The sequence below is a fragment of the Fukomys damarensis genome, unplaced genomic scaffold (genome assembly GCF_012274545.1).
Source record: "Fukomys damarensis isolate Sample0158 unplaced genomic scaffold, DMR_v1.0_HiC HiC_scaffold_18, whole genome shotgun sequence".
NCBI classification, from domain to species: Eukaryota; Metazoa; Chordata; class Mammalia; order Rodentia; family Bathyergidae; genus Fukomys; species Fukomys damarensis.
In genome coordinates this window covers 40,221,176-40,238,483 of record NW_022900930.1, presented here as the reverse complement: position 1 = coordinate 40,238,483, position 17,308 = coordinate 40,221,176, and the positions used below count along the sequence as shown (strand labels likewise).

The window sequence follows — 17,308 nt, the reverse complement described above, 5'->3', positions numbered from 1 at the left end:
ATTTGTAAAGTGCTGTTACTACATTTGTGATGGCAAATGTAAGTTTGTACTTAAAGGACAGAGAAGATCTGATAGATCATAGGCAAATGATAGTCTTGATAGGACTATGGAAAAATAGAAATACAAAAGAAATCACAGAAATATGTCAAAAGAAGTAAAGGAGTCTGATTGTGAAACAGACTTCAGGATTGACAGTCAGAGAACATCATTTTGAAATTCCTTAAATTTAGAACAAAAGTTTGGGGAGATAAGTTTGCCAGGCAAGATATAGGATACTCAGTTAACACCCCCACCCGCACCCAGCCTTCCGTGGTGCAAAAGTTGAAAAGAAATCACAGAAATATGTCAAAAGAAGTAAAGGAGTCTGATTGTGAAACAGACTTCAGGATTGACAGTCAGAGAACATCATTTTGAAATTCCTTAAATTTAGAACAAAAGTTTGGGGAGATAAGTTTGCCAGGCAAGATATAGGATACTCAGTTAACACCCCCACCCGCACCCAGCCTTCCGTGGTGCAAAAGTTGTTTTGCTTATTGACATTCAGATACCTTGGTGTTGGGTTGCTTTTATTCAGAAAAATCTAGGAATCTGATATGATAAAAAGGTTATGAGAAGGCATAGTGATCAGACTGAACATCTGATCCTTTCATTTAATGTTGGAGTTGGAGCGTTTTGATGACCAAAATTTTTACCACATTTACTTGAAAGGGTGAAGTCCATTTCTTAGAACACAGGGAGAAGAATCTTTTGGGAAGTCCTCTCCTTCTGTATTTTAGTGACTGGTAGGGATTTTACTTTATTATATTGTTTAAAAAAAACCCAAGAGATACATTTGAACTATGGAGAATAAAGGAATATCTTAACTACTAAAAGCCTTGAACACTCAACAGGCTGGAGGGACAATGTCTTTCTTGTATATTAAGGAACAGAATGGGGTGTTATCCCTCTGAGAAGGGTCATCCAGTCTGCTTTATCAAGTGTGAGCAAGGCTGTTTTTTACTCCCTTGATATACAGTGGGCCTTGTGTTCGGGATCCTGTTTGTATTGGGACTGTAAAAGCATTACAAACACCCTAACAGTGAACACTGCTGAGAATGTGAAGTCATAGCAATATGACCTCACAGAGCGCCAGATCCTTGGAAGGCTGTGTAGATCAGCAGACCCTGAAGCGACCAGGAGAAAATACACTGGGAAAGAGCTTCCCGGAGGAAGTATGGCCCAGACACGCCTTCGAGGTTGTGAGGGATTCTTCCTGGTGTCTGACTGTTGCCGGTGAGTTTGTATTGCTGTCGGATTCAAAAGTAGCGTTTTCTGTCTTGTTCACCGAATCTTGGAAGTCATGAAATGGCATAGAATGAAGCCATCTAGGAACGGAGGTATTTGTCTCACTTTGTTCCTTTTCTTCTTCTTCTTCTTCTTCTACTGGGAGTTAAACCAGGGTGGTTGCACTGGGCTATTTCCTCTATCCTTTTTTTCAGTCTTTTGCTTTTAAGACGGGATCTCCTGAAGTTGGCCATCCTGGGTTGAAACTTGCAATCCTCCTGGGTTAGCCTGCCAGCATGCTGGGATTACAAGCATGCATCACCATGCATAGTTCCTTTGTCTTTTGTTTTACTAAAGTTTTTTTTTGTTGTTGTTGTTTTTTGTTTTTGTTTTTTAAAGGAAGACCCAGAGTAGTTTGATGCACATATGTTTTAAAATTACATCTTTTCGGTACATGTAAGGAAAATGGGTGAAATCTACTGGCCTGGGGCAAGATAGTAGAAGAAAGAGGCATATATGTAGGAGAAATAAGCACGATTTTCAGGAGTACAGTTTTGAAATATATACTTATCAAGGATAAGCTTCTTGTATTTGGGCAAAACTAGCTGTGTGGTATTAGTATATTGTTTCTGTGGAGTAATTAAATATGTGCCATAAATCAACCCTGAGAAATGAGCAATAAGTACTAGTTTAGTTGTGAAGGAAATTCTTTCTTTAACATTTGTTTTTACTATTTGGTAAGCACTGTATATACAGGAAGAGAGGACATGGAAACACAATTGCATGGATATTATATATGTTTTTAATATAAAATTACTCAGTTGTAACTGATAATTCAAGGAGTAAATATTTTACATCCCAGCACTTATGTGGGAAAACAAAATGAATTGCTCTTGAAATGAAATTACCGTGCATTTACGTGTTACAGGTATGCAGACATTAATATGTACTCAATTTTTCACAAACTGCACAGTAATGTTAACTTTAGAAAGGTAGGTTCAGGATGGAGAAATATATTTAAATGCATTTTCATGAAGATTTCATCATAATGAAGCAATTTATTGCAATTGGTAGATACTTTCTCTTGGAGGTATAACCCCCCTTCACCAGTAAGCCACCTTGATTTTCCGAGAGAGGTGTGTGTGGGGGTTTGTCTTGGAAAATGAGGGTGCTTTCTGGTTAACGAGGGCTACACCTTCTAGTTTGCCTGGGTCTGTTCCAGTTTATGCCGGTTGTTCTGACATTGACGTGGTTCCGGTCAGTACAGCAGCACGGGATTGGTCGGCATCCGCTGTGTCCTCTGAGCTCCTCTCATGCTCTCACTGGGAATGTGCGAGCTGGCGTGGAGCCTTTGCCCATGGTTGAATCTAAAAGGCGCTCTGGGAGCCCCGACCCCCTCCCTGACTATCGCGGCTTCCTGCTTATGAAGTGTGCGCGCAGGGCAGGGCCAGGGCCAGTCGGTGCCGGCTGGTCCGCGGTGGGTGGGAAGTGAGTTCTTTGCAGCTCCTTGGTGCCCCAGCTGATCCAGTGAAGCTGCCCAGCCACCGCAGAAAATGGAAAGTGGACTAAGTGACGAGATACTGAGCAGGCTGTTTACAGATGCGTCTGCCTTACTATAGTGGTCTTTGTCATTGTTGCATGATGTATACATTTATAACTTAGTTTTCTCTTTTTAATGCTCTTTTTTTTCTTTTATTGAGTTTACTGGTACATTTTAGGTATACAGTACAGTTACATTCATCATTGGGATCTTGTACCTTTACATGACAGGTCTTGGTTCTTATTTTTTCCCCTTGGCCCTGCCCTCCCTTCACGCTTCCTCCCTTCCCCATTTACAGACACTTTATTTCCATCTTTTCATTTTCTCATATTTTTTTTCTTTTCACTTATTCCCTTTCCCTACCCTTCCCACTTCCCCTACATCGTTAGCCCTTTTATTCCTAGTTCACATTGTCAATTATCTCATTAGGATCTTATGTACTATTATAGTTTTTCACACCAGAGAAACTATTCGGTATTTACACGTGTGACTTACTTATTTCACTTAGGAGTATATCCTCAATATGTATCCATTTTCCTGTGAATGAATCTAATTTCTCACTCTTTATGGCTGAATAGTATTCCATTTTATAGAAAAAACACATCTTCTTTATCCAATTTCCAACTGATGGGCAAATGGGCTGTTTCCAAGATTTAGCTATTACAAACTGCCGCTATAAACATGGATGTGCATACATCACTGTGCTATGATTCCTTTAATTCTTTTGGAAATCAATATGGAGATACCTCAAAGAGCTGGGACTAGAGGTTCCATTTGACCCAGCCATCCCTTTGCTGGGTATCTTTCCAAAAGAATTATAACTTAGTTTTCTATTTCAAATTTTTAAACAACCAGTCACTCACATATTACATAATTACCTTTTTAGTGTATAAACTGCAGTGGTTTTAGTACAGCTGGTGTTGTTTAGTGTTATTATTTACCTTAATGACACTACCAACCGGAAAAGAAGCTCTGTCCCCATTAGCAATGCTATTTTTAGATTGATAATCCTTTTTATTTTGTAACAATTATAATTACATACTTAATAACTTTATATCTGTCTTCCTTCTTCAGAGTTTCCTAATTTTTTGGCCTTCAACATAATTTATTTATTTTTAATCTTTATTATGTTTATTGGTACATTTTAGGTATACAATACATTTACATTCATCACTGGGATCCTGTACCTTTCCATGACTTATCTTGGTTCTTATTTTTCCCCTTTGCCCAGCCTGCCCTTCAGCCCCTCCACCCTTCCCTGTTTACAAAGACATTTTTTCCACGTTTTTCCTTTTCATATTTTTTCTTTTCCATTTTTACCTTTCCCCTACCCCTCCCACTTCCTGTACTCTTTTAGATCTTTTCTTCTTATTATTACAACATCACTTATGTATTTTGATCCTTATTTACACTTTTAGTTTTTCATACCAGAGAAACTATTTGGTATTTACACATGTGTGACATTAATTTCACTTAAGAGTATGGCATCAATGCACATCCACTTAGCTATAAATATCTCTAGTTTACCATTCTCTTTCTCTCTCTCTCTTACTTTTTTTTTTTTTTTGGTACTACTGATCAAACTTGGGTCCTTTCGCTTGCATGGCAGGCGGCAGAAGCACTGAGCCAGATCCCTGGCCCTAGTTTATTATTCTTTATGGCTGAGTAGTACTCCATTTTATATAAAAAAACACATCTTTTTTTATTCTGTCTGCAGTTGATGGGCAATTCGGCTGTTTCCAATTTTAGCTGTTACAAACTGTGTTGCTATAAACATGGGTGAGCATATACCACTGTGGTATGATTCTTTTAATTCTTTTGGGAAGACACCCAGCAGGGTAATAGCTGGGTCAAATGGGACGTCCAGTCCACGTTGTTTGAGGTTTCTCCATATTGATTTCCATAGTGGTTGCACCAGTCTGCACTCCCAGCAACAATGAAGAAGGGTTTCCTAATTTAGACAGTGTAAGGTATCGCTCTATTTATTCTGTAAACTCAGTTAAAGAACTAAGGGACAGAGAAAGGGCCCGATTCAGCTGAGCCTGGAGTAGCTTTTATATTTTAAAAGTTGTAACAAAACAACAAAGCAGAATATGTTGTGGAGACCTTGTACAGCCTGCAAGTTGAAAATATTTACTCTGTGGTTCCCTACATAAAATTCCGACTGTCCAGATTTAAACTCTAGTAATTGTGTTAGAAATTTATTTTGTCATGAACACATCTTTGTCACCGAGTGAAAAATGAAGATTTGGAAATCCCGGTTTCCTCATCTTTTTTAGTGTTGTCATAAGGTAATGGTTGTAGTAGGCCACAGGCTATAGGTTGTAAACTCTGTTTAGAGCACAGCTTCTCAAAGGCGGCCTGTGGGGCTTCTTCCCCTTAGTAGATTTGTGAGGGCAACGCTGTTTTTTTTTTTTTTTTCATGGTGTCAATGTTGTGTGGCGTGAAAGCAACAGTCAGGTCATAGCAGAAATCAAGGCAGTGACACCAAATTTCCTGTCCTTGCTGCATTTTGCCAATGTCATGCAGTCACATGAAAATGAAGGACAGTTTCACCTAGAAATGCCCAGTACAAGTTAATTTTGTTATATTTCAACACCTCCATTCTTTTTAGTGTCATGCATGATAAAATGGGAATAAAGCACTTTTCCTCCTGTTCGTTGTCCTCAGGAAAGCACACCTGTGTCACTGGAGTTGGGGCCATACACTCGCCACATTTTCTGAGAAAGTCACTTTTTCCCGAGAAGTACACTCACAAACAATGGTTTTTGACAACATTTTCTTAAAAGCGTAGAGACAGCGCCTATTACTTTACAGAAAATGCTGGCAGATTTGCAGCCAGTGGTTAAATTAAGCTTTTGGTCAAAAATTCAAAGTTTGTGTACCATCAAAAGTTTGACAGCAACTGGGTGTGGTGGCTCATGCCTGTAATCCCAGCACTCAGGAGGCTGAGGCAGGAGGATTGCTGCGAGTTCAAGACCAGCCTGGACTACATAGTGAGTTCCAGGTCAGTCTCAACTACATAGTGAGACCTTGTGTCAAAAACAGAACAAAACAAAACAAAAAAAAATCCAAAAAAGTTCAACAGCTTCCCTATGTGTACAGACGCTTCTGGAATTGATGACGGTGACATTAATGAATGATTTTTCTAATATTGTGTAATGAAATGTGTCAAGACCAATACCCAGTGCATGGTACCAGGAAATGGGTACACATAGTTAAAAGGTCTGCTCAAAGTATAGTATGGATATTAGAGTACAAGTACAAAAGCCACTTTACCAGAACTAGTTTCTATTTTTTTTTTGGTACCGGGGATTGAACTTGGGTCCTTGTGCTTGCAAGGCAGGCCACTGAACTGCTGAGCTAAATCCCTGGACCTAGAACTAGTTTCTATATTGCAGTTAACTTTTAAGAAACTACCATTTGTATTATCTTCATGTTTTGTCAAAAAAGAATATATATAGTTATCTAAGAATACTCTACACAAGTACAAAAGCCACTTTACCAGAACTAGTTTCTATTTTTTTTTTTGGTACCGGGGATTGAACTTGGGTCCTTGTGCTTGCAAGGCAGGCCACTGAACTGCTGAGCTAAATCCCTGGACCTAGAACTAGTTTCTATATTGCAGTTAACTTTTAAGAAACTACCATTTGTATTATCTTCATGTTTTGTCAAAAAAGAATATATATAGTTATCTAAGAATACTCTTCCTTTCTGTAACTGAATATCTGCAAGAGGCCAAATTTCCTTAATGTACTCTATCCAGAATAACATACTGTCGCAAAGTGAATGTACTCAGTTTTCCTTTTAAGTCAGCCATTAAAGAAATTTGTGAGAAATGTAAACCACTGTTGTCTCACTGGACTTTATATTGTTTTGAATGGTTATGTTTTAATAAAATAGGATGGATCACAGGAGATTGGTTTATTATTTTAAACAATATATATTAAAAATTTTTGTTTCAATTGCTGTACCTGTCAATTAGGGTACCTGTCTTTAGCCCATATAAATAGAAGCTCTTTTGATTCCTCCCTACTTTTAGAATGTAAAGGTTCTGATACCAAAGAGTTTGAAAGCTACTTGTCTAAGACAGGGGCATTTGCCTTCTTAGTTTTTGAAATAGAGTACCTGAAAATATTTTTATGATTATTGAAGCATAATATAATTTCATTGAGAAGTTTTCATTTAATTCTCTAGTGTCAAGATAATTTATTCAGCTCTTTCCCCTTGTGCTATATAAAAAAATATTTTTTTCCATTTTTATATCTTCTTTTTTTAATCAAATTTTATAGCAATGCTGGGGTGAAAAACACGCAGCTAGAGGATTGTTCTGAAATGGGGAGTACTCACATTCTGGAAAAAGAGACCGCAGAAAGTCTCAGTAACGGTACCAGCAGCAACGTGGAAGCCGCTAAAAGACTGGCCAAACGCCTTTATCAACTGGACAGATTCAAAAGATCCGATGTCGCCAAACACCTGGGCAAGAAGTACGTTTTAACGCGAGACTAATGGCTTTCTGAGTTTACTGTGTGTGTGTGTGCGTGTGCGTGTGTGTGTGTGTGTGCATTTTAAATTTTCAATTCAACAACCAAGTCTGTTCTGTTTTCTTATAGCAATGAATTTAGCAGACTAGTTGCAGAGGAATATCTGAAGTTTTTTGATTTTACAGGAATGACGCTAGACCAGTCTCTCAGGTATGATTAAACATTACTTCTACTCTTTGTTGCGCCAAATAATGAATTCTTACAAAAGAAAGTGTTAGAGTTTAACTAAACTCCATTTTTATTTTTTTAACCTGCTCGGTTGACTATGTGACTTTAGATTGTGTCATGGATACTAAGCATAGCAGAGAAAAATAAATGGATTTTTTAATGAAATAACACATCAACTCATCCTCATCTAATGGTAAACCTCCGTCCAGATGGCAGAGCAAAGAATGATGGCGCAGCAAATCTGGAGAAAGAATGGATTCTTTTTGAGAGTTTTCCTTTCAGTTTTTTTATTGCAGTAACGGTCTTTGCTATCTTAGCCATTTTGAGTGTACAGTCAGTGGTATTAAATACATTCATTATGTTTGCATTCATCACCACCATCCATTTCTATAATTCTTTTCATCTTATAAAACTGAAACTCTTTATGCAATAAACAATAACACCTCATTTCTTCATTTACCAGTCCTTTGAAGCCATTGTTCTATTTTCCATCTCAATGCTTTTGATTACCCTGAGTTTACATTACATAGTTGGAATTATACAGTATCCATCTTTTTGTGACTGCTTTTGGTTAGTATACAGTAGCCTTCAAGTTCATCTATGCTGTGACATATTGCAGGATTTCTTTATTTCCTTTTTAAGGCTGAGTAATATTGTATTATATGGACATACCACCATTATCTTAGTAAGACACAGATTGCTTCCACATTTTATAAGCTATAAATAATGCTGTTGTAGATATAAGTGTACAGATAACTTTTGGGAACCCTCCTTTTAATTTTTTTGAATAGGGTGATTGAGTTTTGAATGATTAGCTAAGAAAAACAAGACAGCGTAGATTGCAAAATTCTAGATGTTTTCCTAAGGGGTTGCTTATAATCGCTAAGTAGTCTTTTAAGATATTTTGGAATCAATGCTTGAGTGGAATAAACATGATTATCAATATAGTAATCAGCAGAAAGTGTCTGTAAAATTCGAACAATACCTGCTTTTTGTTGACTGTCTTAAATGAAGTTGCCTAAAGTGCATTCATAACCACTTTTCACATTGTATTGTACTATATGCACGCCTGCAAGTTGCTGAAGGTAAAACCTGGACAGCAGGTTTAAACTGTGTGTGAAATATCAGAGCCTAGAAGTGTTCTGAGGTCTTCTGGTATAATTCTTCAGTTGTACAAATCAGGAATCTGAGGCCTGGCAGATGGAGTGGAGCTGATTGGGTTATGGTGGCTCTTTCTGTGAATCAAAGCTATGCATTGGATTTCTAAGGAAAATAGCCAAGAGTGAGGGAAAGATCTCTGTTTTTGCTGTGTGTATTGATGTGGTTTTTAACAAGTTATGAAAAAGTAATGTGAGCAGTATAATTTAGGCTAAGGAAGAAAACAATTTCCATAGCAATAAGATAATTATATGGATTTCTTAGAATACTTGAAATGAGTTTTTCCCCTTACCAGTACAGAACTAGGGCATGTACACATTATCAAATGAGGGTCATCTGGATTAATTCATGCTAAATAATACTCTTACTGTCTCTGATTTAGAGTGGTGTGTGGTTCTGGGCCTATTTACTATTATTACAAGAAATCCTATACATCGTTTATTCCATAATAGAAAGGAGAAATTTACTTTTCCCAATTTCCTTCTTGTATAACAAGTTAATAATGCAATATTATGTAGGTAAAATAAAATACCCAGAATATATGTTCATGGTGACATAATTGTAATTTTAATATTGGTCAGTGGAGATTACCACGTAACAAAATGATAAAAGAACACTTCTGTATGTAGAGTTTCAAAACAGCTTTTATGAGCATGCATTAAACCTGAAGGTTTTTTTTTTTAATCTGACCTTTTAAAGCTGGTTACTGGGCATTTAGTCATGATAAAATTACCTAACTTCCCCAGGCTTTCTTAATATTGTCTGCTCTATTATTATTCTCTCACTTTTTATATTACATTTTATAAAATTTAAACTTTAAAATAAATTGATATTGAGTGTTTTTTTGGGGGGGGTAGTAACTATAATATCTTAAATTTATATAAATTAATTGACAAATTTATAAAGGTGGTAAATTTCCTAAAATGTTATTTTCCTCCTTAATTCTTTTTTTAGGTATTTCTTTAAAGCATTTGCTCTTGTGGGAGAAACTCAAGAACGAGAGAGAGTTTTAATACATTTCTCCAATAGATATTTTTATTGTAACCCAGATACCATTGCTTCACAAGGTAATCTGATAGAAATTCTTGAATTTCTTTTTTATAACAATGGTTTATTTCCTTATTTTGAAAATTATATTTTATTGTGAAAATATAGGAAATTATAGAGGAATATGAAGATCATCTTAAACCTCTAATTACCTAAAGATAAGTATTAGTTAACACTTTAACTTACTTGGATTTACATAATATTTGATATCACATTAGAATCATTGGAAATTTGTTTGCTACTGTCTTTTCCTTCCATTTTATTTTCTCATGTCATGAAGTATCCCTTAAAAACATATTTAATAACGACATATTTCTTACTCTTAATTATTTTACAGTTCCAAAGTATGCTAGGTTATTTTCTTTAAGTTGGTCAGCTTGTCTTTAGAAGATTTTATGTACGAAGCACACCATAGTAAATTAATTATTGAAAACGAATTTGTTGATGGACATGGTGGTACACACCCGTAATCCTAGCAGTCTTCAGGCTACATTAGGAGGATTGTTGTGTGTTCTACGCCAGCCTGGGCTACATAGTAAGTTCAAAGCCAGAGTGAATCTCACAGTGAGACCCTGTCTCAAACAACAAAGAAAAATATTTTTTTCTTCCTCTTGTATCCCTTTTTCCTATACTTCTTGATGAAAATTCATGTATGTTTAGTTCAGTGGTTTGTTTTGGAAACATTTACAAACCTTACTGGAAACCATAACTCTTTGGTGCTTTTTAAAACATTAATTATAAGAATGCTGACCACTGACTTTTATCTGTGATTTTAATGAACTATGAGTTTATGTGTATTGAGCTAGTATTGATGAGGATGTTTGAGAATTTGGCTCATGAATTGTATAATAATTTCAGGAATTTAAGTATGTGTAGAATTTGTGATAGTGAAATGAAACTGGAGTAAATATACTTTTAGATATTTGGTAACATGTGCCTAGAGACACTGACAACAGAAATTGCCTACTGTATCAAGAAGTGTACTTTAAAAAATTGTTCATTTATGAATTCAGCAGCTGAATAGTCTTGTATGCACACTTACCATAAATTACTAAGATTTCTATATCTGAAACCGCCATTGCCTACTATACTTAGATTGAAAATTAGTAGGAAAAGAATAAAGAGAACTAATTCTGATTTTCAGACATGAGTAACCTAACTCTCTGTTTTTTTTTTTTAAAAACTCTATAAAGGCAGAAAAAAAATCCTCCTTGTTTGGGCAACTTTTTCCCTGGAGCTTTTAATTTTTTGTCTTCACACATGAGTTTAATATTTTGCTTTGGTTTGAGTTGTAGTATCCTAGATAAAACCATTCAACCTAAATTTATTACCTTGAATGAGTGACAGGAAAGATCAGAATAAGCTGCGATTTTTTATTTTCTTTAACTTTCACTTCTCAATTTACTTGCCTCTTAGAAGGTTAAAAATGTAACAAAATTAAATATTTTTCATTTTATACCATGTATATTAAAATATTGAGAATACATAAATTAAAACAGAAATTTTAGTCTTGTGACTGAGAAAAATCTCAATTTCATGGTTTACATTTTTCTAGATGTTATATTTAAATTGAATTACACTGTATATAATGTAGTTTTGTATAAAATTTATTGTCAGCTATTTCAATATGTGTACTCGGGCAGCATTTTAAATAGCTTCTATGTAGCAGAACTGTGTTTTTAGAGGGTCGTGTTTACTTGCCTGTCGCTATAAGTTACGTTTCTCTGTATATCCTTGCACTTTATATAGATCTCTAATTGTTGCCTTAGTGTACAGTCTCGGAACTAGAGTTGTTTTGTGGTAGGACATTGTGGGACAATTTGACATTACATATGTAGAGACCTTAGAACAATTTATTAACAGTAGACTCCAACTCTTTGCACTGAGGTCCTTTGGATAAATTTTTCACATGTATTTATTTTCTGTCTCCCCAAACAAATATGGCTAGTTGTGTTTTAGCCCAGTGTTAGATAGTGAATTAATGCTTGCTGTCCATATTTCTGTCTGTAGATGGAGTCCATTGTCTGACCTGTGCCATGATGCTTCTGAACACTGATCTGCATGGCCATGTAAGTGTAGTTTTGTGAGGCTGTTTTATAAAAATATAAATGTATCAAGGACTGATCTTTGCTTTTGAGTTCATATGCATTTCTTTTTACTCTTTATACAGTTTCCACAGCAGGTAGATCAACATAAGTCTTTAAAAAACTGAAATACCTTTTTATCTTATATGCAGGGACAGAGCACAATTTTGTGTATACCCTGTTTTCTAGGTGCCATTAGTGGTTTTAGCCCTAATGTGTATGTTCTGTATCTTCTTTGTCCACTAGATGGCAGACAGAGGTTTTACTTGTTTTTGCTTTAATTTTTGGCTAGTCATGATAGTGGTTGAAATATGATGTTGGAAAGAAAATATGTTAGATGTGAAAATTAAGTATAAGAATCCAGCCTTTTCTCCACCCCTCCGCTCATCTAGTTTTTTTTAACTAGTTAAAACAAAACACAATATCAAAATAATCTAAATACCTTCTCATCTATTTAGAGAGTAAGCTTCTTAAATTTATAATTATAAATCTTCGCCTTTTGTCTGAGTGAAATTTTAGTGTTTACTTAAAAAATTCACATTAGAGAGTGATCTTTTTGTTTGAATATACTTATTTAGGACAAAAATTATTTTATAGTCACAGATCCATTTATTTTGAAGAAAAAAATCAAGTTTCTGTGTAACTGAGGAGTAAGTATATAATCCCTTGATCTTCTATAATATAATCTACCTTACAGTTTACAAAGTTACATGAAAACAGCTAATTGTATTTTAGGTAGAATCTCCTGTTCTAAAAAGCCATGCAGTTCCCTTATTTGAAACTTCAGTGCTCCTCTTTAAAATTAAAAAAAAAAAAATAGGCAAAATGGAGCTGTGTGGGTCTACTGAGTTGAATTAGCTGTTTTGAGACCACTGGGGTGGAGAAAAGCTTCCTCCCGTAGCCAAGTAAAGAAGAGATGTAGTGCTAGAATCATAATTCTAATACTAACACGGTCTTCATGTATCTCAAAATACTAAACTCAAAAGTTCCTTTTGAGGAAGATCTAACAGATAAATTTAGAGTAATTTAGTGGTACAGTGGTATCTTGAGTCACAAACAGTTTTGTTTGCAAACAGTTTTGTTCACAGACAGAGCATTTGGCAAAATTTTCTCGTTTGTGAACTCTCCCTCGGTTGACAAGCATGACCACAGCCGTCTTTCCCACACAAACACAAACGTAGCCATCTTTTCCAAAATCGTAGAACAATTAAGAACGTGAACCGAGGTTCCACTGTATAGGTAGCATGTGTCCAGAGATTATACAGACTAAGAATATAGATATTTTCAGGGAACATTCTTGGGGAGGAGTGCTGTAATATGCTGTGTATTCATAAGTCTTGAATCTTGTTAAGGGGGTGACTACTCGAGATTGTCCTGACTTCTGTTGTTTTCATTACCAGGCAAACACGTATTCGTGACTGTCTTCTCTGTTTTGTGATAACGTATACACCCCTCTCCTTCCTTCCCTTCCACTCTTAAATTCCTTAACCTGTTCTGGCCCAAGGAGCTAAGTTGTCCACATACAACTTTATTCAACCCAGGGATTCCTAGATGAATGCTCCTCTTCACATCATATGTTTTGAAGTCTCATCAACAGATGACAGTTTTAAAGAAAAAGAACCTAGTAATAGCTCAGTTTTGTTGGAAGTTTCAGAATCTTCAGAGACTTTCTAGAGAGGTTGTTCTGTTAGTGGGATTCATTTCTACTAGGTTCTCCATTTTTAAAAAAGCTAATATGGCTTTAATAATACTTTGAAATCAACGTATACCTTATTAGTCATAATAATTTTGAAGTGTAGTAACAAAGGTGAGAGTTTGCTGTTTATTCAGATAACTCAATATGTTTGATGTCCAAAGGAGCTGTGGGTTCTCTAGTATTCGAAGCCCAAGGCTTCAGAAGCATGGGTCTGGTCCATTTGCTCTTGTTCTATCTATAGATAATTTTGAGGAATCATAAGGAGATGTGATAAAGCATCATGCATTTCTTTGGTACCTAGGGTAAAAGATATGGTTATGTTAATAGGCATTTTAATTTTGTAGAATTATGCCAATTACATGTGATTAACAATTGGCTATAATAGGAAAATTAGTGATATAAGAGAGGGAAAATTATAAATAACAGTATATCTCCCTATCGTCTTCTGAATCACATTTTTGGTGATAATTTGTCTTAGCTTTGGTTTTACAAGTGTGTACTGTGTTCTTAGAATCATATATTTAGTTTTTAATGTATTAGTTTTTTTGTCCTTATTTCCAATGTATGCTATTACAAATCTGTTGAATGTGTGGTTGCTATCATAAATACTAACTGTGTGAAATGTGTTTCTCTTATCTCTTCCCTGTGGATTCATTTTTAAAATAAAATTCCTTTCTAGGTGGTAAGTTTTTAATCCATAAGTCTGGATGTAACTTTTCTTGCATTATGATTGCCTGATTATTGTGACAGTGTCCGTTTGACTTATTAGCATGGCTCCCATATATTTTGAAGCATTCAGAGAGAAAGTGATTTATTTCTAGTGTCTGCTCCTTTCCCCTGCTCCTTACCACTTACTGCCAAGGCCATCACCACACACTACTTGATCTAATGCCAGAATAATCCTCTTGGAGAGTAAACTAATAAGCCATTTTCCTTTTCTTCCTTACCATTGTGTCATAAAAGCAATACAGCAGCATGACTTTCCTAAGAATTGCTAAGACCAGCCGCCTGTCTCCATGCTTTCTATGGGTGAGGGCTAATTTGGGAGATTAATTTATTTTGGCTTTGTCTGGGAATCCTTCCTTTAAGAACTGATGCACTGAAAATGCCTTTGTGTGAGTGCTCATATTTTTACTAATAAAACGAAGGCTTGTGTACTAATAAGTAACTTCCCATATAATGTCCATGTTAATGTTGGAATCCTCCCTCCCTAGTGCCCTCCCTCCTTTGCGCCTTCTTTTCTTCCCTTCCTCCTTCCTTTCTCATGTTTTTCCTCATTCAGCAAGCACCGATAATGTTTCTGATTCATTCTGACTTCTGTAGCATTTGGGTAAAGATCAGAAGTGAACAAAATATGTTTATGAAAGTAAAATCGTGTCTGTGATGGTGTAGGCTAGGGTGGACCTCTAACTCAGATATTACGAGGGAAGAAAACAGGGATGGTGTTTTAATTGTCTGTTGGATTGTAGTTAAACCTCGCTAGTAAAGCTATAGCCTGAGGTATATACAGCATTTTTTGTTGAGAAATACATTGATGTCCTTCAGTACCTACTTAAAAAATATACGTGAGTGATTTATCTTACCAATATTATGTTTGCTTTTATATATTAAATAAATATAATGATCTAATGTGTGATTTGCTGGATAATGCCTTTTATTTAAAAATGCTTTTCAAGTTAAAAAATAAGTATGTGAATTAAATATCTGCACATATAAATTTGGATGAAAACAAGCTTGAATTTCTTTTGCTATTGTAACTGTATTGAATATTGCTTTAACTATCAGCAAAGACAGTTGAAAATCTTGTTGATTTAATATTTATTAGAAGTGTTATGAATAAAACGTGTATGCCATATCAGAATAAATTCAGACCTATTCTTTTCCAGACTAATCATCGTGTGTGTTCTGTTGACTCTGATTAGCCAGCTCTCTCCTGTGGAAGTTAGGCTCCAGCTGCCTAGCCGGATTCACCTCCTGAAGTGGGAGTAGGGGGTAGGGCAGTGGGCGGGTCCTTCTCCATAGAGCTGGCATTCTCAGAAGTTTTAGACAGATGCGGGTTGTCATGAGGAATTAAGTAGATAGGAGCATAGTGACCTGGCCATTTTCACAACTCGCATGTGTCAAGAGATTTGCAAGTCAGTGGCTGGCCACAGTTGGACCATGGTTAGAAGTTGTAGCCAGGACATTGTTTTTAATAAAAAATTGGTGACAAAAATCTACCATTTAACATTGTGGCTGGAGATATTTAGTCGCAGCTTCGTCCAATGTCCCTCTGGGCTCTCTAGTTTTGACAGGAGCCAGTCCAGTACTTGATTTATCCTTAGAGTACTTGAGGTGTGCCAAGTCTTGTCTTCTGTGGAATAAATTTAATGGAAAGGGCAAGACCTTATTGGTTTTTGGTGTTGGGTATTAAATTTGATAAAGAGTAAAAACATACCTTAATTTGCTGCAGCATACCGTACAGTATGACTAAAAACTGTATTGGTAGGGAGAATAGAGAGACCAAGGAATAAATTAAGCTTTGTAACAGATTCATGTTAGAAAGATAGGTGGAATTCAGTTTCACATGGGTCATAGGAATTCTTTTATTTTCCGATCTGTAAACTGAATTTTTTGATTGATTTTGTAGGAGCCTAGAATTTTAAATGGTTGATAAATACTCAGTTTATTATCAATAGTGGAAAATGACTAGTACAACACTTGTAATTAAAGCAATTTAATGCTTACTTCCTTAATTTATGCTACTTTCTATTTCCACCCTCAGAAGCATCACAAGCCTCCATGAAATTGATGGAACCTATGTAGTCAGTGTCCTTAGGAAGTCCCTGTATCTGCACTTATCGTTATTGTAACTAGCAACTGCCTTAAATACATTTTGGCTGTTTCTCTGCTGTCTTCTGTGGATGCCTCTTCTTGTCTGTGCTGTTTTGTATCTTGGTGCCCTCTGCCATGAAACCTATCCTTGACTTCTGTTTTCTCTGAGCTTCACCATTTTATCCATTCCAGCCGTGAGTTTGATTTCAGCTAAGCCAGTGTTGCCTCCTTCCATGGGGTCCTCTTCTCCACCTCTTTGATGCCTTGTCTTTCTTTGGAAAAACAAAGTGGCTTCCATTAAGCTTTTTCCTCCCTCTTGGGGCTGCTCAGTGTTACAGAAAGTTTGCAGAAATACCAGGTCCCGATATCAGAGTTGCTAAGGGTTTCTAGTGGAGCATGACATTCTCTTTTCCTATTATTATTTCTGTCACCAGAAGGGGCATTTATGGAATAGCTTCAGAATCTAACCATCAGCTTTGGAAATGTTTTTAATAGAGAAATGTCATGATTTGAAAATGTTTAATCTTAAAATGCCCTTTACCCTTTAGAATGTAATTTTCTATCGTTTTGGTAATCATCTGAATTTTAATGGGACTCTTTATTTAAGTATGTCAAAGTTGAATTACACAGTGGTCAATTTTGTTGGAGTTGACGACCTCTCAAAATGAAATCTTTTCCCCTTCCTCTACCTGCTCTCACCCCTCTTATCCTACCCTTCTCTTTTTCTTTTTCTTTTGTTTGTTACTCTTATTACAGAACAGCTTCATTTAGAGAACACATCAAGGTAGCTTTTTTCAGTTGCATCAGTAGGACTTGTTTAGGGGTTTCAGGTAATCTGATTTATACATTATTCAATCACCACGTACCTTTTCTTCTTCTTCCTTTTTTTTTTGTTGTTACCAGGTATTGAACTTGGGTCCTTGTGCTTGCAAGGCAGGTGGCAGCACCACTGAGCTAAATCCCTGGCCCCCAATTTTTTTTTTTTTTTTTTTTT

General features: G+C 35.9%; 1 protein-coding gene across 4 annotated transcripts in view; it reads left to right on the top strand.

Moving 5' to 3' along the window:
* Psd3 (pleckstrin and Sec7 domain containing 3) overlaps positions 1-17,308 on the top strand; it is a 299,163-nt gene that overhangs the window by 68,911 nt on the left and 212,944 nt on the right. For 3 of the 4 annotated variants that reach the window (XM_010624949.3, XM_010624969.1, XM_010624959.1), the window contains 4 exons: positions 7,096-7,290; positions 7,417-7,497; positions 9,628-9,740; positions 11,731-11,789. In XM_010624949.3, the coding sequence (XP_010623251.1) occupies positions 7,096-7,290; positions 7,417-7,497; positions 9,628-9,740; positions 11,731-11,789 (448 nt within the window). Of the gene's footprint in view, positions 1-1,135; positions 1,273-7,095; positions 7,291-7,416; positions 7,498-9,627; positions 9,741-11,730; positions 11,790-17,308 lie in introns of those variants that run through there. The other variant, XM_010624978.2, reaches the window with a different exon arrangement.